The 21,244-nt window shown below is 53.6% G+C and overlaps 1 protein-coding gene across 4 annotated transcripts in view; it reads right to left on the bottom strand.

Annotated features, from left to right (window-relative positions):
• LOC104361263 (nitric oxide synthase 1 adaptor protein) overlaps positions 1–19,955 on the bottom strand; it is a 42,220-nt gene extending 22,265 nt beyond the window's left edge. For 2 of the 4 annotated variants that reach the window (XM_042783993.1, XM_042784000.1), the window contains exons 1-3: positions 19,779–19,955; positions 15,993–16,185; positions 9,653–9,724 (exon numbers count right to left, since the gene is read on the bottom strand). In XM_042783993.1, the coding sequence (XP_042639927.1) occupies positions 9,653–9,724; positions 15,993–16,185; positions 19,779–19,852 (339 nt within the window). In that variant the 5' untranslated portion in view covers positions 19,853–19,955. The remainder of the gene's footprint in view (positions 1–9,652; positions 9,725–15,992; positions 16,186–19,778) is intronic. The other 2 variants (XM_042783997.1, XM_042784004.1) reach the window with 1 other exon arrangement.
• Positions 19,956–21,244: the final 1,289 nt, after the last annotated feature.

Raw genomic sequence — 21,244 nt, 5'->3', positions numbered from 1 at the left:
GATAGCTCAAAGGGACCTGAACGCCACATCACACCACAAGCTTTCGGCCAGCTTACTCTGGATTCTCTTTTTTAGATATTGAGGATTTCTTAGCATGTACACAGAGGTCAACAGAGATGTGCTCTTTGTGTTTCCAGTGCTGGGGAGGTACACACACATCTCTGAAGTTCCTGGAGATCAGGGAGTGTTTGAAGGAGTCCAGACCAGTCCCATCCATCATGTTAAGAGGGAGTAAGAAAATGTCATTGGAGCAAAATGCCAAAACAAAACTGGAGGCCTTGGAGGGGAAAATAAAGAGATGGCTCTCCGTAATGTATGTTGCTACTGCAATCCAAGAACAACACTGTAAAACATCACAGGTGGGGCTGTGTTAAGTTAGAGTTAAGCTGAAATTTAACCATCTTTGCCAAAATTTCCTGCAGTGAATACCCACTTCAGGCTGATTTTTGCAGCTTACACTGAAATGGATCAGCAGTTTCCACAGGCAAGCATACAGCAAGAACTGGTTTGGTTGGGGTTTTTTTCCTACCATGTTAAACTCATGCTGGTAAAAAACAAGTGACTAAGATTCACTGGGATTAAGAATCACTGGGATCCTTGTTCTCCATCAGGAAAGCCTGGCCTGCAAAGGAAGCATTTTCTTCTCTGAAAATTCATCCAAATTCGGCTACATTCTTCACCCAGAGTCTTTGCCCTGGGTAGACTTCAATCCAGCCTGGGCAAGCCCTATCCCTCCAAAAATCCCAGTTGAAGCACATCACTTCACCCACCGACTGTCGTCTAGAGGGACACAGGAGCATCTGGGGACCGCGTCCGTGTCGAGAAGCAGCAGCCCTGGCGTGCCCATCGCAGCCTGCCTGGGGGGCGAGGAGCTGGGGGCAGGAGGAGGCAGGGGACCTCCCCGGCTTCATCGTGCTTTGCACGCTACAGCCCTTCTCCACTGGGACCAGGAGAGAGCTCAGCTCCTTTATCTTGTTCTCAGCTGTGCTTGTTTGTTCTGCTGTCCTACAGTAGACACATCCTTTCCTCCAGCTCCCTAATTAAACGAGATCCATTCCACAGACCAGTTCACACAATGGTTTTTGCAGCCTCTCCTCTTAAACAGATGCGATCCTTTCCTCCGCTCCTGCGCGCCGCGGGAACACGCCGTAACACACACCCCCTTACAGCTCTCACGGCCACAAAACCCCATGCCAAAATCCTTCTCACCTTGCTGCAGGCTGCGAGGCAGGCTCTGACACCGCTCTTTCCCCTTGGCCATTTGGTGTACAGCATCCCCTGGAACACCTTCCTGCTGCACCAAGCCAAAACCACCAAGAATTAATTTTAGCAATGAAGAAGCTGGGGCACGTGGCATTTTTTTTGCAAGGCTGCAGCTCCATGATCTGCCTCTCATCTGAGGTGATGCAGCAGAGAATACTTCAACAAATTAAGTCAAGGGGTCCTTGGTCTTTGAGGACCAGCAGAGAAGCACAAGAGCAGAAAGGATCATACACAAGAGTAGCATTTAAAGTGTTAACTTCAGCTTGGTTCGATTTTAATTCAGTCTGGTTCCCTGCACAGCGATGCCTCCCTCAGAAGGAGTCTGACAAGTCACTTAGTCTCCCTGCATCTCAGTTTCTCATCCATAAAACAGATATTAAATATTGCTAGACCTGTGACCCCCTGCTTGTGAGGCTTTTTTTACTGTGTTTCTCTTTTCCTAAGCTATTTCTCTCCTTAATCACAGAGCAAGAGCTAGGTCTCACCTCTGGACACGCTCATGCCTGGCTGGAAGAGGTGGCTGACCAGGATACGGCTGCCCACCTCTCCTGCTCAGGTCCATGCAACTTCAGCCGTCAGCACAAAGAAACATTTGGACCCCACTCCATCCCAAGAGTAAAACACTGCCATGACAGCAGCAAACTGGTGAAAGCCCTGATTAATTAAAAACCACATGAATATTACATATTGTAGTAAACCAGAAGAAAAAACCTCCAAATAAAAGCAATGCCATGGGGTGTGAGGAGACACAAACTCAAGGGGGCTGAAAAAGAGGGACGGGTCCAGCTCTCCAATGTGCTGACCAGTAAAGTGCTGGGAGATGCCAAGATGAGTTGCAGACCCTGAAATCAGCCACACCTTAAACCCACTTTCTCCTCCCAACAACCTCTCAGGTGTGCCAGGAGCTTATTCTTATGCACAGTTAGGATTTACTCTAAATTGCAAAGGTAAATGGAGATGGTTATATTTGCTAGCAAGTTTCTAGTAGCAGAAGAGACTGTCACCTCTCCGTGACAGTGGTGGGGCTGGAGAGCACTGAGCTGGGTGCCTTATGGCTGATGATGCTGAACACAGCCCTTTCCCTCAATAACATTATTTTCTGCAGAGGTTTACGCAAGTTAGAGGGTCAGGCAATCAAAGGCAGCTGTGTCACCTTGCAGAAAAAGCAGAGAGCTATCAAAGGCCGACAGTTTCTGTAAGAACTCTTCAAACCCTCACAAACAGCAATTACCAGTACTCTCATGACCCCAAATCTCCCAGAACAAGCTGCAGACCTCTCCCTTGACAGCCAGGATAAATCCAATCATCCAGAGTGTGCAAAAAAATCATTCCTTTCTAGGCAGGAGGAAAAGCCAGAGCAGGCACATGGAGAGCAGGAGAGCCACCTCGGCATCGCCAGCAGCTTCCGCAGCGTTCGTGGTGCTGCAGATGTTGTGTGCACTCCAGCTGCGCCATGTCCCTGCAGAAAGCAAGGTTTGCAGCACTGGATTCCCCGGCTTCTAGTATGGCCGAGCCCTGGCCCTGAACTGGGCTTACCGAAACCATGTGTGCAACACGGGGAGCCTCAAAGGAAGGAGCCACCAAAAGCCAAGGGCACCTCTCCAGTACACACCGACACCCCAGCACGTGCTCCGCTGAGCCCAGTGGTTAATGCAACCCATTCGTGCAATGCTTAAAGCCTGCTTGAAGAAACATTGCTGAAGAAGAGGATGCAGGAGGAAAAGAAGGGAGCACAAGGGCACAGAAAGGGACAGACATTTGTGAAATGACTTTATGTGTTGGCCATTAATTTAGAGAAGGGGCAGGAACTGGCAGAGCACTCCCGGGCTAGGAAGGAGTGATGCAGAAGGTCTGCCCTTCTCCCCCCCATTCAGAGAGCCTGGCAGATGTTATTCCTCATTGTCTCCCTCGAGCTCCCAGCAGATATTTGTGATGGCTCAGACAATGGCATCGGCAGGCCGGTAACGTGACTCATGGCATGAGCTGGTGAGGAAAGCCCCCAACCAGGGAGTGGAATGAGTCACAGGGAGATGCCATCAGCTCTTGGAGAAGTAAGAAAGACCAACCGAGGAAAGGACAACCCAAGCAAACACTGGGCAAGGATGAGCGACCGGGACGTAGGGGACACGAGGCACTGCTGCCTCCCAGCTTTTTGCCGGCAGCAACAGTCCTGCCCCGGGCTCGGTGCCTACTTGGCTCCCAGCCCTTGCAAAGGCATTTGCCTGGCTACAAGCCAGCATCACCCAGGGCATTGCTGCTTGCGCCAGCATGCCCAGCGACAGTTGGTGTGCTCCTGCCAGAGCCCTGAGCACCGCCTGCCCAGGGGACACTTGCCCAGAGCAGAAGTGCTAGGCTTCTCAGAGAGGCAGGAGGTATGGGGAAGACCACGCACCAGCAAGCCCCTCCTGGCTCATTAGCTTTCCCAAAGCTTGCTCGACCACCTGGGTTATGGTGTCCTTCATCCTCGTTGGCTCCACAACCAAGCTCTCCATCCAGCTGGGAACCCTCTGCTGTTCCCCTGCCACCAAGCTCTCCTCCCCACCACGGCCTGGAGCCTGGCCACGGGGGACACGCTGCAGCCCCACGCCTGGCAGAGAACTCTCAGCTAGGGCACTGCTGGAAGCCAAAAGACAATGAACTTATCGTGACTTATTTATGAGGCCAGCTACTAGGGGAAGAGGAGCATGCTTGTTCCTCGCCTCCTCGGGACCCATCAGGTCACACGTCTGGCTGAGCCCCGTCATTTCTGCCATCGCCTGACCCAGCGAGCCCGGCAGACAGCTGGCACAGGCAGTACTTGCTCACGTCTGCCCAGGGGCACCTTCCCAAAGTGCCCAAAGCCCCATCCCTGCCCAGCTTCCTCCAGGGCTCAGACCTCACTTTCCAGCGTTAGTAGCTCACATTTCCCTCCTTCTTACCAGTTCAGATGCCTGCCCTCTGCCACACAGGAGTCATCTACCTCCTTGTCATTTTACTATATGTGCGTTACAACAGAGTGTACGTACAACTTGCACTTCTTAACGCTGCCAGTAACCTTCAAAGCTTCGCTGGAAAGCACTTGCTGCATCCTGGCCACAGTACTAAAACGGACAGCAAAGCCAGGGCCACCATGCTTTGGCCAACTCTCCTGGAAACCATCTCTTCCCTATGGGCAGTCTTGGTCACAAGGCTGCTCCAGTGAAATCTGGCACTAATTTAACCAGTTTATCGATTAAATACTAACCACAGGAGGAGATCCCGACCTATTTCATACAACTGAGTAGGCAGCATGCTGGTGACAATACCGGACTAGCTAATATTTTATTATGAAGTTAAGTGACACTGGTGGTGCCGGGAGAAATACAATTAACTTGCCCAGAAGCCTTCACCCTTTTTACTGAGATTGTCAGAGCACCGAAAGAGCAATTGAAATTATGACAGATATTCCTTTGGTTCCTCCTAGATCTAATACAACATAATCTTGTTCTTCTTGGATAATCACATCAAGTCATTAGCTCGCTGATAATTCACCTCGCACTGAGTGCTGTGACTTGGCAAAGAGCAAGCTGAGCTCTTCAGGCGGCCAAAGCCTGAGCATCTCCTGGGCAGCCACTGCCCGCCATGCTGGTCCCCTGCAGGCAGCTGGGGGGACAGGGGGCTGCCCCTGCTCTGTTTTAGGGCAGGGACAGCCATGCTGCTCTTTGCATGATGAAAGAAAAAAAAATAATAATAAAAAAAAAAATAGGCTGCATCACTGTAAATGACCTAACGCTTTGAAAAACTCACCATGGCAGAACAGGGGTATCTCAGAAAAATTTTAATTAAATGAGCTCAAAATTACACCAGGCACTCTACACAAATAACTGGCCAAATGTATCCATTTTCACACCAGTCTGACTGTACATGTGGCTTGCAAAGGATGCAAAAATCTTGCTTTTAAACAAGCTTGTTGAAATTCAGCGATTTTGCCAATTTGCTAAAATAGAGCTCAGCTATGCAAAGCAGCAGAAGTCCCACAAAATCAGATGTACCTGACAGAGTAGGAGGTGTAGAGGAGCTAGATTTTAAAGTGCTTGAAATGCCTTCTTGTTTTAAGCCTGCAAAACTCAGCTGGACACTTCCCAGAAACAGGCTTGCAGAAGACTTCCACAGAAGCAGCTTTTAAGAAGTGCCTATATAGGATTTCATCCTTTCTGGCACCAAAGAAAACCCGGATTAAAGCTGCACTCAGCGATCCAAGTAGCAAAAAAAAGGATGATTCCAAATTCTCTAGAATGACTGCACCAAGCCCTAGCCAGGTAGCACTGGCTGCACTGGAGACATGCCAAGAGCAGAGAGACAGAGAGGAAAGCATTTGCATATATTTACATCATGACAACATAAAAAATATATAGTTATTGCTGTCATTTAGCATGTGCTCAGCCATTCTGAAAAAAACAAAACAAAAAAAAAAAAGAGAGAGAGAAAGAGAAAAAGGAAAAGAAAGATGCCCTGCAGCTAGCTCAGGCACTTTAAACTGAAATCTTCAACAACTCATAGTCCTTATGGTTGGGAAGATGCACCAGTTGGGCTGTTGCTCTCCAGTACCATAACACCCTCTTCGGTAGCTGACGGACGTATGGCCGGTCCCAGACCACTCTCATGAGCTCCCGTCTGAATTACTCAAGCTTTGCCCGTGACCAGCCCAGAGCAGAACAGCACTGTGGCCTCTGGGCTGCTGCTTCCCAGGAGAGCCTGGGCAAGCAAGTTCCCCTGGGCTCACACCCACAGGACAGGCTGGCTGCAGCTTTAATGACCGTTTAGTTACTGTCAAGCTTGGGACTTTCTGACGTTCAGGTGCCCATGGGTAACTACCTGGGCTTACAGAACAGTCTCTCACACCTTGCATCCAGAGGACCCAAGGAGCGTTTTGAAGGCCAACCTACCCCAGCAGTTTAGGGCATGAAGCAACATGGGTTCAACCCTGAAGCAACAGGGTGAAGCAACAGGTCACCCTGTTCTGGGAAGAGGAGAAGGGGCTCAATTGTATAAACACAATCTCAGCGGCTTGCCAGGAAAACAAGCCCTGGCCTATTGTATTTATTAGTTCTGACATGGCCATCAGTGCTCTGCATGAAAGCCAGAAGATGTAGGATTTGGAGGAAAGCTGCAGTAAATGCTCACAAAATTGCTGTCCAAGTGCATCCCTGGCACAGCTAACGTCCCGCTCCACCGAGTCCTCTCAGGGCCAAGGATTTGCACCGAGACGCAGAGCAAGACAGGGCTGTGTCCCCAGCAAGCCCAGCCGGTACAGGCAAGAAAAGCAGGAAGGCAGAGGCAGCAAGCTGAGCACCTCCCTTTCCCTCCTCCCCCCAGCCGAGCTGTGAGAATCCCAGGAATTCTCCAACATCCTCCTGCTTCTGGACAGAAACCCTCCCTCCGGCCAGCACCTTGAGGATGGCCATGCCACCATCAGCCCTTCAGCAGGGGGGCAGGAAGGGGATGGCACCCCTGTCCTGCGACACTGGCTCCCTGTGTAAAGTCCCTCTCGACCCAGATCCACAAAAGGGACCAGATTTGGGTTTAATATATACATTCTTGCTCTGGTGAAGCCGTTCTGCCCACGGCCATCGCTCTGCTTTGCTCCCTGGAGAGCGGCACCAGGGCGGCAGAGCCGGGCCAGTGCAGGAATCTCAGCAATGCCAGCGATGCCGTGTCCTCCTCTTTGTCCCCCTCGGCTCCCCCCCAGGGGTCAGGTCTCCATCTAAACAGGAAGCCGGGATCAGCCAGGCCCACGGCTCGGCCTTCCCAGTCCCGACAGCCGGGAGGAGATGGGAGGCAGCGCCGCAGGAGCTGCTGCTGCTCGGGGCCACGTCCCTCCCTGCTCCCAGCCCAGCACAGGCAGTTATGGGGGGCTCCCAGGGTGCTCGTCCCCTCAGGACCCCCCCAACTGTCAGGCAAGGTGCTTCCTCACTTCTTTGCAGGATCAGGGTTTTTTTAATCATGTAGTTAATAGAGGCAAAGCCCAGTGAGCAGCCAGGGCAAAAGCAGCACTGAGAAAGGGGGGGTCACAGTGGCAGGGGGGACAGTGAAGGTCCCCCCTCCTTCACCAGCAGTGACTAGCTCAGAACAAACTGGGGCACAGCACTTTCCCCCTAAACCAGGGACTGCGTTAAAAACCATACAAACCTCAGAGTCAGCAGCTGCTTCACACACCACAGGCAGAACCGTGGCAGCTTGCACTTGAGTATCTCCCATCGCTTGCTTTCCGTGCCTAAATAAGCTTTTTCCTTCTCTGGTTTCCCCATGCCAATATTTTGTGATAACTTTATTCCTTAAAGAACACAACTACCCTTCTGCTTTAAGGAGGACACACATTCCTTGACCTCCAGCCAAATTCAAACCAGCCTTCGGCACCCAGCCAGCAAATGCCCTTGCAACGCTGCGGTAACGTCTTGCTGCTGGGTGCAAGGCCAGTGCAAACCACGGGAAACCAGGGAAGGGCTACAGGCGTAAACTCCTGTCAAACAAACCACACTGGCATCCTCTTCACAAACAGCACCTCGCGACAAATAAACAGACTTTAAAAGTCTCTCTGGCAGATCTGATTTGCAAAATCTTGGCCTTTCAGTGACTTGCATCTCTTCTGTCTCACACTAGATCAAGGATGCCTAAGCACACATTTCAAGCACACTGTTCACCATTAATTCATTATTCTACCCTAATTTGTGTCCTTTCCCCACCATTCAGACTTTTACCTATGAATTTTCCAAGCTATGCTTATTTATATTGGTCTACAAGGATTTTTTTGATTTTTTTTTTTTCCTTATGATTTATTTAAGCCCCCAAAGCTGGGCCAATCCTCTCATACTGATGCGGAGTTATGTGATTTGGGGGCTGGAGCTGCATTCTTTCAAAAGCCTTATCTTGAAAGGCAGCAGAGGAAATAGCTGTTTATAAGAGCTCTTGACTGCATAACAGTTGTCCGTCCCAAACCTCGTTTGGGACCAAGGTGAGCAAACCTAATGCCATAAAGGACTTCCCAGCTTGTGCACCAACACAACATTAACCACCACCAAGAGGACAGGGCAGCAGGTAGGAAAGCTGCTGAAAAAAGCGCACAAACTATTTACGTGCTGAAAGTTTGAAATGGAAGAGCCTTGCAATCTGTGTCCTTGAGCTATGATACTCCTCTCCTCCTCCGGCGATGAGAAAAGAAAAAATCAGATTATAGCAAGAGTCCGCATGAGGGGCTGAGAGAGGAGCAGGGCGACAGCTGAGCACTGGTAGGGCTGCTCAGCCACACGAGCAGGTCCGGTGCTTACGGGATCCCATAAGGCCACCAGAAAGACAATTCATCCATTAACTCAACATCCCTGTGAGCATCCTCACCTCCTTCCAGTTAAAAGTGTTACTCCTGGGAAAGAGCCATTCCTGGAAGTCAGGGCAGACCCCTTGCTGCGGACCCATGGAGCAGACGAAATTACCTGCGCCTGTGGCCACACTGCCACATACATCAGCCCAAGGTCCAACCACAGCCCAAAGGGCTGTTCTGTGCATCTGAGAGCACTCAAGCCCCTGCTGTTTTAAGCTGGGGGGCAGTGAGCTCGCTGGGTGTGTGGCGTGCTCCCCTCCCAGCACGTCCTTGAACACCCTCCAGTTGTGCGGGCGAGGGGCCGGGGAGCAGAGGAAAACTCCTCTCCTGGCTATCGGCCAAGCATTATATGGCGAGAGCGCCCCGTATCCTGACTGTGAGTATTTTGGGAAGCCAGATGACTTCATCACCAGCTGACATCCCCTGACCTACTTGCTGTTAAACAAGCTCTCTGCTGGCCGGCCCCAGAGCTTGTTACTCAGCACTTTAATTTGCACATTGCCATTTACTGGGCACTAACCTGCTGGCATATCCAGCCAGCGCCCGAATTTTCACGCAGCCGAAGCACTTACACAAGCAGTAACACACAAACGTACCTCTTCCACAAGCAGTTTGCTGTTACTTTTCAATCGGGGCTGACACACGAGGAGATCCGCCGAATCGCAGACATGCCACGGTTTCCGTCTGGTGCTGGCAGCCCCACGTCCCACACCCACCCTGCACCCCACGCTCCTGCACGGGACGCAGCACCGTGAGCACGGGGACGGCTCTCGGGCTGAGGCTAAGCCCCGCCACAGCCCACGGGATGCGTGGGTACCAGGGGGCACAGCCAGCGCCGAGGACGCTCCAAACACAATGGTGTGGCACACGAAGCTTGCAGGCATCACGCCTGGCTTACACAGAGATCTCAACGGAGAGAGGGACGGGGGAAAACACAGAGTTATGAATAACCTGGAGGGCAGGACTTATGTGAGAGAAGGCTGCGAGGGGAGCTGGCAGACCGGTGCCCCCACCATCCCGATGCAGAAGGGGAAGGAGCATCCTCACCACACTCACCCTGATCCGCCGCATGGCCGTCACGATCTCGACCCGGCTGTTTGGCCGTGGCACATCCAGGCTCCCGATGTACTGGAGGGAAAGAAAGAGCAGATCAGTCAAGTTTCCACAGCACTGGAAACCTCACGATCCCACCATGGCCTCGATGGCATCCCCGGAGGGAACCCAGCGTCGCTTCTGGGGAACAGGCGGTGTTTCGCCCACTGCACACCTCCCACCACGAAGCTGTTTCCTCACTACAATGTTTCAAGGATTCAGCAGCCCATATTCTAACAATAAACCAACTTCAGTAATCAGGCCAACAGGCCTCATTCACCTATGCCGTGATCAAAGCACGCAGGTATAAGCCAACATCCCCTCAGCTGCACTGAGTCACCTATTACAGACCTGGATATTGGAATATCCCTAAAATAGCTGGAGCAACCTGTCCTGTGACAGGCCCTTCACTATTTAATTACAGCCCTGCCAAACCCTTGGCTGTTTTTGCAGTGACGCTGAGCCTCCAGGCCAAGCCTGCAGAATAAAGGAGCCGCTTTGCTATTCAAAGGGGACCAAAGGCAGCGCCACTGCGACCCAGCACAGAGAGATGCCGAACAAAAACCTTTTAAAAAATAAAATGGAAGAGGGCAGATTCAGAAGAAGGATCAGAAAACAGACAAGTGATGAAGAGTCAATGCTGAGCGCTAAAAACGTGTAGTTAGAAGAAAAGCGTTTTGAGTCTATTTACTAGCCCACTGTGCTCCCACACTTCATCCTGACACGCTGACGTATCCCTCGGCAGCACAGCGTGGGCACTAAACCCTCCAGGGCTACGTGTTTGTGTGAATACGGCCATAACCTTCCCTGACACCATGAAAACCCAGGTCACTGGTTTCAAACGCCAGCACCAGGACGGGTGCTTAAATGGGTGAACATGTGCTAGGGGTCACCGAACAGGCAGAGGCCGCAGAGGGGGGACATTTCTCACCCAGCATCGCTGTGGGGCTCCCGGCTCCTCTCTGCTGGGACACTGCTGCCACCTCTATTGAGGGCACAGCATGGGGGCTGTGCAACCGCCTCTGGGTTTTGTGGGGGGATGAGAGCCCTTGCTAACCCTCCACACCTGCATCCCAAACTCAACAAGCCCACCCGCTCAGGGATGCTGTCCCCAGCCGCGCGGCTCCTGCCCCGGGTGCAGACGGAGGCGCGTGTCCAGCTACCGGCACCGGGCACTCAGTGCCGAGAGTAGATGCGAAGAGAGAGGATATAAAAATAAACACCAAACAGCTGGCGTGTTTGTCACGTGTTGAGCAGGCTGCCACGGTGCAGGGCAGCTCTATATAGCCGGGAATTAAAGCCAACAATGCATGCTGCCGGCAAAGGCGGCATTAACTGCCCAGACCCCAAACACTGAACGCCTGACTGCAAAAGCACAGGTCTTGGTAAGTTTTCAGTCGTGTCTCCTAACAGAGCCTTACCACCCCTTCAAAGGTTCGGGTCATGTTAAGAGAGGCACCTTTGACATCAATCGATTTCCTTTTCTTATATAAAGTCTGGGAACCATCAATAAAAAGCAGGAGACAAGGAGAAGTGCTGAGGCAGCCGGAGCCCTGGGCACACAGTCACAGTGCAGCATGTAAGCAAGAAACCTTTCCCCATCTTCCCCTGCCAGACACGCTTCATCTGCACAGCACCTCTCCCACCAAGCCTCCCCACAGCGCTCCTCTGCCAGGGATCCCCAGCACTGCTTCCCCCTCACCTGCAAGGGAGCCTTCGTAGCTTACAGGCAGAGAAGGACAGACTTTTGCAACCAGAGGATGCCTATCTTCTTCCAGCTATTCCCAACAGCATGAGGTTGCTGCCACCAGAGGAGTAATTGCCTTCTCCCTGTGTTTCCCTTCCCGAGGTGAGCGCAGAACACAGCCGTGAGCAAGGACAGGGCAAGGGGTGGCAGCTATCAGCTGGGCAGGAGACGGCCCCATCCATCTCTGGCTCCCACAGCCACATGAATTCAAGCAATGTTAACCTCCTGGCTGAGGACCACAGCCTCGGCCAGGAGCAACACTCAAGTCATGCTCATAATTGCATGTGCAAGCCCAGCAAGGCTGGGCCACCCTGTAAGCAAGTGATGGAGCAGAAACCAGACACCACCTTGGACTGGGCAGCACCTCCTTGGATGGCCCTCCTGGGAAACAGCACCAGCAGTAGGAATGCTTTGAGGCTGTCCTATCTACACCCCTTCACTCAGCTATTCCCCTCCAGCCCACGTTCAGATGTACCCGAACCAAGGGGCTCAGGTCACAAACCACGCAGGATTCGCCTTTGCTCCCCAGCATCCCACGGGATCGTGCCCCCACCAGAGCCCACAGCACCTCCAGACCCAGTGTGGGCTCACTTTACACAACCACTGTGTTCACAGTTCTGAAAACACCCACTTCTCCACCACCCAGGAGGCAGGTATTTTTTGCACATTTCACAAAACTCAACAGATGGACAGTCTCCCCAGATTATTTTTGCCTTCAGGGCAGAAATCACACGTGGAAACTGCACTGCAGAGGAGTAACCCTTCACAATGTGGTGAGTATCCCCCCCCAAAAATAGACCTGAAGGTCGGCCTTTCAGCTAAACTATTTCCCAGGTGAGGAGTGGGGATGGCCTGAGAAACCACCTGTATTTACTAGTGATTTGCAAGCAATAAGCACACCGAGGGCCACTCCTGCTCTGCTCTCCTCCAACCCTCCTACTCATAGCACCAACTTTCATTTCAGGAAGAGGTGTGGGAAAAAGCAGGCGAGGCAGAGGCAAGGATCAGCAAAAGCAGCTGGAGCCTCTGGGGTGCAGAGCGCTCCACCCCACCTCATCCTCATCCCAACCCAATGCTGAGACCCAGCTCCCTGTTCTCAGGGCAGGAGCCCCAAGGACCCCCAAGAATAGGGGCTCCTGGACCCCAGGCATAGGCTTTTGCCTTCGTTTGAAACCCATGTGCCCCAAGTGAGATGCCAGGTGTGGCAGTGGCCCTGGTCCCCGCAGGGGCCAATGTCCCAGCTCCCAGGGCTCAGGCCAGCATCCGTGCCAGCATCTGTGCCAGCAGGTCGATCCCGCGGGAAAGGGAGGCAGCAGGGCTGGGGCTGAGGCTGGGGAGGAGAAAGGAAAGCGCCCAAGACAAAAGGAAGGAAAATAAAGCTGTGTGAAAGAGAGCTGACAAAGAAAATAAACCCATGAAAGAACCCACCCTCCCCGAGCCCCTGGGAACCAAGGAGGAGGAGGAAGAAACCATATGCACATATGCAGGACACAGCTTTCCCAAATAATCGCCTCCAGATCCATGGCCCCACCAGCCTGCCAGTGGACGGGGGGCAGAGGTGGAGCCCCCCACCTGCACCCATGAGCCAGGCGGGATTAGGGGGTCACCGGTCCCTACACTCTGAAGGTTGGCTGGGTGAGGAGGGCAGTCCCCTCCTCCCCAGTCCAATTAGGAAGAGAAAGGCCACCCACTCAGTGCACCAGTGAATGGGCAGCCGAGGGGGTCCCTCCGCTAATGAGATGCTCTGCCAGCCCCACAAAGGCAGCCCTCGCGTTCCAAACGGCCAGAGCTGCTTGGGGCTGTGTCACCCGGCAGCACGGGCAGGCAGGCACAAAGCACCTATTTTGCCGGGTGCTTTTGGTCCCCTGCACGCCCTGCTGCTCCTCATCCCTGTACGTGGGATCTGGCCTTCCATCGGTCCTTCCCGGGCCCCTGGAAAGGGCAGACCGTCTCCCTGCCATGGCAGAGGCTTGGTGGCCATCACCCATCAGGCTTCTCAGCACCCGAAGGGAGCTGGCTTGCTGTCCCCCTCCCGTGCAAACAGGCTCCCCTGCCTGTCCCATGCATAGGTGGAAGGGGCCTCCAGACATAGCACACGCCACGCACCCTCCATCCATGGCTTACAAAATACCTGTCCAGTTCAGGGAACCACCAGTCCTCCCCTGGCCAGAGGAAAAAACCCCAAGAAAACAAAGGAAAGCATTTTGCCAAAGCAATGTTTGCACAAGTCACTTAGTTTCTCCTTTATCCCTGAGGTGGTTTAATTTTGCTTGTTTTCTACTCTGTCAGAAATGAATTTTCTTGAGAAGGTGCTTTTTCTGTGGCAGGTGACAGAGACTTTCAGAAAACTGAAGGCTGATCGCATCCCTGACAGGGGGACACCTTGCAAGGGGTGTGGATGAGATTTCTTGTGGGTGGTGGGCAGCGAGAGCCTTCTTGGAGAGGAGCTGCCGCCTTCCCGAGCTGCTCCGCCAGCCCCATTCTGCGCGCAAAGATCAGGGCTGAATCATGCCCAACTTACAGGGGAGCCTAGATTGGCTGGCTGCCGAGTTTCCAGGTCCGAAAGCCACCCTGAGTCGGAGAGCTTGCCACGGACAAGGAGCCACTGCTTCTGCAGAGGAGCTGCAGGCAGGCGGGTGGACAGCCAGGAGAGACACGCTGGCACCAGCCCCAGGCTGGGGCATCGCATCGTGGGCTACACAGCCACCCCTGGGGCCAGGAGAGCCCTGTCCGAGAGGGGGTTCCTGCACCAGGGGTGGGGAGGGGTTACCGGAGGTACCAGCAACTCAGTGGGAGGCATCAGATATGGGGCACGAGGGTCCCACGATTTCTGGAGTCCAGGGTGGTGTGAGGCTGCACCAGGTACAGGGACACTGGCCCGATGACGCACGGCTGTGCCACGAAGCGAGGGCTAAAGTGCTCGGGCACCAGTCCCCAGCCAGGCACCCCGAGATCTGAGACCTCTTTACTTCCCCAGTGCCCAGGGAAACACCCAGCCTGTCTGCAGCCTGGCTGATAAGGGCTTCTCCCTGGGCTGCCACCATCAGGGAAAGCAAGGAAAACTCCTATTCCCGGGACTTTTGCTGTCCCAGTGCTCCTGCTCTCCAGTTGCCCACGCACAGCCTCCGCCTGGGGAGGCACGGGTCTGGACTGGAACGGCCCCAGCTCTGCCCTGCACCCCAGGAACACCCAGCTTCACTGGGAAAAGGGGAAGTTTACTCAGACAGTGGTGGTGCAGGCTCAGAGGCCAAAAGGGACGGAAAAGTTGGGATGCCAGCTGACTTCAATGGAAAAAAGCCTTGGCTTTCCAGCCTGTGCCCGGCAGGCGGGTGCAGCAGGTTCTCTGCTGAGCTGGAGGGCTCCAGCCCTTCCCAGTCCTCCCTTAACAGGGCTCTGCACCCTGAGGACACTGGGGTGCACCCAGCCCTGGGAGCCAGGTAGTTTAACGCAGCATGTCAGACACCTCAATGCCAGGCAGCAGCGGTCAAGCTGATGCTCTAGGGATATCAGAGTTTATCTGCCTGCTGATCCTAGAAGCGCTTGCACTGCCTATGAGCTGTGCAGGGGCTCGAGCACCAGCACCACAGAGCTCTGGGGGTCCCAAGACAAGACCCCAGCACCCACCAGAGCCACATACGCTGCACCCACCCTCCCCTCCCACCAGCCCAAACGGGGCAGACACCTTTGCAGCAGGATGCGGCCCTGCAGCGCAGACACCAGGACACAGAGCTCCAGAGGGCTGAAATTTTTCCATGCCCATGAAACAGGGCTGTCCACTCGCCCCCCATTTCCGTGCCCAGCCACACTGCCCACAGCTTCCCCCCACACAGGGACTGAGCTTCCAGCACTTACACCCAGCTACAGCCTTAACGGGCGTTCGTGTACGGGAGGCACCAGGCCAGAGCACTTTAGCAGGCAGAAAGCAGGGCTGGGAGCATCCCGCTCCCATCGTCTCTTCTTCAGGACCTTCTGGCATCTTCTGAGCCCACGCACTGCCCAGATGGGACCCACAGTCTGAGCATACACAGCATTGCCAAACCCTAGCAGAGTTTTTTTGTTTTTTTTTTTTTTTTTTTGTGCTAAGAGCTTCACTAAGCAGCCTGTGAACTGACTTAACAAGTATGGCAGAAATATGCCACTGTTTCAGACAAGAACTTTTGTGGCACTTGGGAAGGTTATTTATAGCCTCGAGCAAGCAAACCTGGGCTAAATCACACTGCAGCTTTGCTCTGGGCTGAGAAGCCCTGACAGAGCACACTATACTCCAGAGCTGCCAGTACAAACAGCCCCAAAATAAAGCTGCCAGGCCTCTACCAGCCAGCTAAAGAGATGCAGAGCTTCACACAACCTGTCTCCGGGTTCACAGCCCTCTGGGAATGGGAACCTTTCTGGGAAGGGAGCCTGAAGCAGACCCCGATCAGAGCTGCCCACAACTCAACTCACTTCAAGTGCTTTTATGTGTGGCTGCTACATACATAAAAATGTGTGAAAACACATGTGCATTCACTGCTTCGTGTTCACCTGAGGCTATAATCCTTTTGCTAATAAAGGATTTACCTTTCCAGCAACCAGCAGGCTGTGCCAGTGCTTGCAGCCTTGGGAGGGTGGCGGGCAGGTGAGCTGGAGGGGTTCATAGGAAGGCACATGATGGATCAGACTAAAGTTTTCTTCATGTCCCGTCTCCAAACATAGACGGCAGCAGATGCTCGGTTCAACTTCAATTTCCCACGCACAAAAGCAGAGAAAAGTACTGACAAACATGAGAGAAAATGCCTGGTTGCCAAGATCCCTTAAGAGGAGAAAAAAAAAAAAAAAAAAACCACACCACCCAAACCCAAAAAACCCACCTGCTGCCCAGAAGAACAGCAACCCTCCCAAACCTCCAGTCCTGCATTTATCTGCAAACAGGTCTGATATCAGAAAGCCAGGTCTCAGCACGTCTCGTGCCAGCCCGTGGCAGTCCCGGACCGCGGGCGGTGGGTCAGCCCGAGGCCCGAGGTTTGCTCAGACAGCCCCTTCTCCCCTCGCCTGCAGGTGGGGAAGAAGCAGAGAGAGTCCTTACACCCACCTGGCCCTCCACTGGGACCCACGTACACAAGGGCACTGCAAATGGATTAATGAGTCTCAGGACTGAAGGATTAACAGCCGTTTCCAAATAACGGGTATTTGTTAGGTGGGACCTTGCTCTTGACCACCCGATTTCCAGGGCAGGAGGAGAGCTCAGCCCAGTGAGCTCCTGAGAGAGGCTCTAATGACATGGGCCAGGAACGGCTTCCCCGTGCAAACCCAGCAGCACCCCTGCACTCAAACCGACTGGGGGTCTGGGACTCCAATGACAGGCTCTAACACCCCATTTAATTTCCTCTACATGATCTCTCTGGAGGCGTTGGAGTACCCTGAGTCATGATTTCTGAATGTGCAGAATTGCTGGTGTTGCACAAGCTGACCCTTGGGTTTTGTCCCACAGCACCAAGGCTTTGGGAAGATAAGGAGTAAGCTCACATCCCCCTCCTCCTTGCTCCAACTGGGGGAACCGTGCTGGGTGGAGAGGTGGAGGAGGACAGGAGGTATCTTTTCTCTCTGCACACCCATTTATGTAACCAGAAAACCGCTGCACAAGTGGGAACTTCTGTCCGCTCCCCTGTGTCAAGCTGCAGCTCCCAGCTCTTTCAACCGAATGCTTCAGCTAACCCAAGAGGCCAGGATTTTGATTTTATTCAACAATTCAGACTGCAAAATGCAGAAGAAAACAAATGCCCTGCTTCCCCTCAGAGCTAGTTCCTCTGATTCTCAGCAGCCGGGCCGAGGCCCCTCTGGGACACAGAGGGATTTGGTGCCAAGAGAGGTGGCCAATAAAAACAGATCCAAGAGTGTGAAATGTATTACTGTTCCTAAAAAGATGGAGTGGGATTTTACAACTATTGGATTTATCTCCAGAAAATGGATTAACATAATCCTTAGAGGCCACTTTGCTCAGACTTGGTGCCCCCATGCCAGAGCATACGGCTGCAAGTCGCTTCAGTGGGGATGAGCAACACAAGTCTCCCCACAGCGCTGCATGTGACAGCACTGCTTGCTTCAGAGCGAGTCCATCACTCTGTGCCTGAAAAGGGCCCAAATCCTGCCTGTCTGCAGCCACCCACCCTGAGACACCTGCACTCCCCCGGGAGAGAGGCAAGAGGGGCAACAGCACGGATGGCAGCAGCTCCCAATGAACCAAAACACGCGCTACATTCGCTGTGCGTGTCATTTAAAGACAGCAGCCAACAGCATAAGTCTGAGTGTAAAAATAAAATTACAAATTAAAACAATAAATCAGCACATACCAAGTCAGGCCTGTGTTACCCCCCCTGAGGTGAGCCCCAAGCAAGCTCGTCAGGAATCCCAGGCTGCCGGAGCAAAGAGCACTGATCCAGCTGCCAAGGGCTGTAACACCAGGATCCCCACCACCCAGGCTATCAGCAAACCCAGGAGGCTTTTAGGAGACAGAAACGTGAGTCCCAGCACCCAGCTGAACATTTTTCTTCCTTAATCTCCCCCTAAAGTTGCGCTCTAAATCAGAGTTCCTCATTTTTGTGACTTGCACTGGGTGCCTGGCTGAAACAAGAGCTGCGCGGGTTTAAGCGCTTGGGATTCTTGGTAATAAAAGGAACTGAAGAAGTGTAAGCATTTAATTAATCTCTAGCAATCTAATAAAAGAATAGGATAATTGCCTAAGCCATTTGCATTCTGCATCTGGCATCACAGGCTGCTGGAGAATCCCACAAATTTGGAAGCTGGGTTTTGTGTGGATTGCGCTTGGCATTAACACGTGCCACAGGATACCAAATAAGAGAAAGAGGAGCGAACAAAGACTAATATGCACCACACCATTAATGCAGCCAGACCAGCAGAATGGAAAAGAGATGAACCCTGAGCAGATCGCAGGGCAAATGAAGCCCTATCCCACTCCTCACCCCCCCCAAGCCGGGCCACCCTAGCCCGGCATGGACAAGAAGGATGGGATTTTGAGGGGGAGATGCTTTGCAGCCTCCCGGCAGGTGAGGGGTAAACAGGTGCTGGCAGGAAAACAGCAGTCGGCTCCAATAATCCAGGAGCAAAAGGCTGCAAAACTGCATTTGAACAGTCTTTCACAGGAAACAGTTGCAAAGCAGGTTTAAGTTTGCTCCGTAAACAACTCCTGCCGTTTCACACTCTGCAGCGCGGTGCCTGCCGTCGGGCAGGCCATGGCCTCTGCAGAGGAACCCTCCCAGCCATGAGAAAAGGGGGAAAATAACACTGACACCCTTCAACAAATCGCAGCCTTGCTCCCAGGGCACTGCACACAATTAGATGTCAAATCTGTTATTTTTTCCCCCTGCCAGCACATGTGCTCCAGGGACAACAGTGTGCAACAGATGCCTGCCTCCCTACTGCTCAAAATCTCTTTTACACCAGTTTTTTTCCAAATTAACCTCACTTGACTATCTCATCAGCGGAACAACCGTATCCCCCAGGAATGACAAAGGGAACAGGATTTTATATTTTCCCTTTCCAAATTTCATGGCCAGGTACCTCCTGGCGCAGTGCCGGCTGGGGCTACGGGCTCGGGGCTGGGCAACGCAGACAGGTAGCTCGGCTTTTTCCAGCCTGCTGGGAGATTGCAGAGCACTCGGACTGCGGGAAGCCACAGCCTCAGTGGGGTAAGAGGCTGAGAGGTCCCAACAGAAAGAAACAAAAAGAGCTCTTCCTGCCAAATCCATGAGCAGGAACAGTTTACACGCATACGGAGAAATGGCGAGCTTTCCTTTCGGGTGGGCGGCCCTGACCTCTTGCACTGCACTGCAAATGGCATGCGGTTCCTCCGTCTGCTCACACGATGAGTTTATCCCATTAGCGAAGCACCAGCACACAAGGCATCCTACAGCCACCAACCGTCCCCCCCCCCCATCGCCCCAGCACTACCCACAGCGCTGGAAACGGGGAGCAAAGCCCAAGCCCCCCGCTCATTCCCAGGATGATGCGTGCAGACCCTGGCTTTCCGGGACCAATACCCCCCAGGAGGGGTGGAGGACCAAGGAGGGATGCTCAGGGGAAGCAACAGGGTGACCCCGCTCCAGCCTGACCCATCCGACCAGCTTCGACATCCTTATGGGATGGGTGGGAAGCCTCCCCCAACTCTTTGCAGCCGAGTTTGGGGGACCGCAGGCAACGCCAACGGGAAGGGATCCCGGGGAAAGTGGAGAAAAGCCAAGGCTGGGTGAGAAGAGAGCTGGAAAATAAGGAATCCCGGGGGGCCGGGGGGTGCAAGCGCTGGGCAGGGACCCCCCGCACACACCCCCCCACCCCACCCCCGGTGCCCACCTTGGCCTCGAAGCAGATGCCGTGCTGGAAGGCGTCCTCGTTGTGCAGGGGGATACGGAGGTCGTGCCGGTCATCCACCAGGTTGTACTTGGACTTGGCGGGCATGGCGGCCCCGCGGCGGCCGGGCGGCCCCTGCAGCGCGCCCGGCGCCGCCGCCGCGCAACCTCCGCCCCTCACCGCCGGCCGGCCCCGGGGCGGGGACGCGCCGCCGCGGAGCGCCGAGGAAGGGTGGTGGAAGAGGAGGGGAGGGGAGGGGGGGGTCTGAGCCCCCCCGCCTCTTCCAACGGGGAGGGGCAGGCAAGCGTTAAAAAAAAAAAAAAAAAAAAAAAAGAGGACCCGACAGGGGCACTGGGGAAGGCACCGCTGACATCTAGTGCGCGGTGCCGGGTCTGCACGCCAAAGTTTTTTTTTTAAATAAAAATAATAATAATAAAAGAAAATAAAAAAGCCTGGCAAATTGTTGCGGCGGTGGGGGTCCAGCTCGGCTCGGGGGTGCGCTGAGAGATGGGGGAACGCCGTGCCCCCTTCTCCGGGCACAGCCGGCAAGCCCTGCGGCTCCGGCAAGGCATCCCTCCTCGATGGGAGAGCCTGGGCTGCCCCAAACCCTCAGGCCAGTGAACCTTGCATTCAAATCTTTATATCAACACCAGACGTGATGGAAATCAAACAAGCTGGACGTGAAAAATCTCCATCTTGTGCTTAACAAAAGGCCAGTCATTGTGACCAGACCAGACCTGTCTGTGCCCTACCTTATAAAAGCCCTGAAAGCTGTCAATGTTTGCCTCCACCCACTGGAAACACCCCAGAGTTGCTTTCCAGATGTGCAGGCACCCACTCACACAGCTCTGACTGCAAGTCCGGGCTGCTTCACCCCTTACCCCCACCCACATAGTGCACCCTCATGTAGGGCTCCATCCCACTGAGTCTTAATATCCACAGATGCTTCTTTACAGCTGTGAAGTTCATCTCACCGCAGTGTGGCTGAGGGGTTCGCACCGGCCTTCACACAGGCCAGAGGCACCGCTTGGGACAAGCCTTTCCCAGGGCAGACGTGTCCCCCCACTCCACAGGAGACCCACAATTCCCAAAGCCCTTGCCTTGCTCTGCTTGCATGGTCCCACACACCAGAGCACACTTCCCTCCCGTGCCTCGGGTTTCTAAATGACTGCAGTGCAAACAGCAGTGCTGGCTGTTGACCCTTCCCTGGGCATAACAGATTCAGGGCCATTGATTTTTCAGACTGAATCAATGTGATGAAACTTCCTTTGAGCTTATAACATAATTCAGAGCAAGCCACGGCATTTCAGCCACATCTGAGAAAAACTATTGTTTCCCCTCAAAGTGGAGTGGGCTTTCTACCATCCCCAGAGGCTCAGATAATGGGCTGGGCACAGACAGTTACACCCCAAGCTGCTAAATTCCTCAGCTCAGCCATGCCCATGAGGGGTGTATAGGAATGGCTGCCG

This window comes from Tyto alba, unplaced genomic scaffold (genome assembly GCF_018691265.1).
Source record: "Tyto alba isolate M040663 unplaced genomic scaffold, T.alba_DEE_v4.0 Super-Scaffold_1000006, whole genome shotgun sequence".
In the NCBI taxonomy this organism is placed as follows: domain Eukaryota; kingdom Metazoa; phylum Chordata; class Aves; order Strigiformes; family Tytonidae; genus Tyto; species Tyto alba.
The sequence above is the reverse complement of the archived record's forward strand: the minus strand, read 5'-3'. Positions and strand labels throughout refer to the sequence as shown.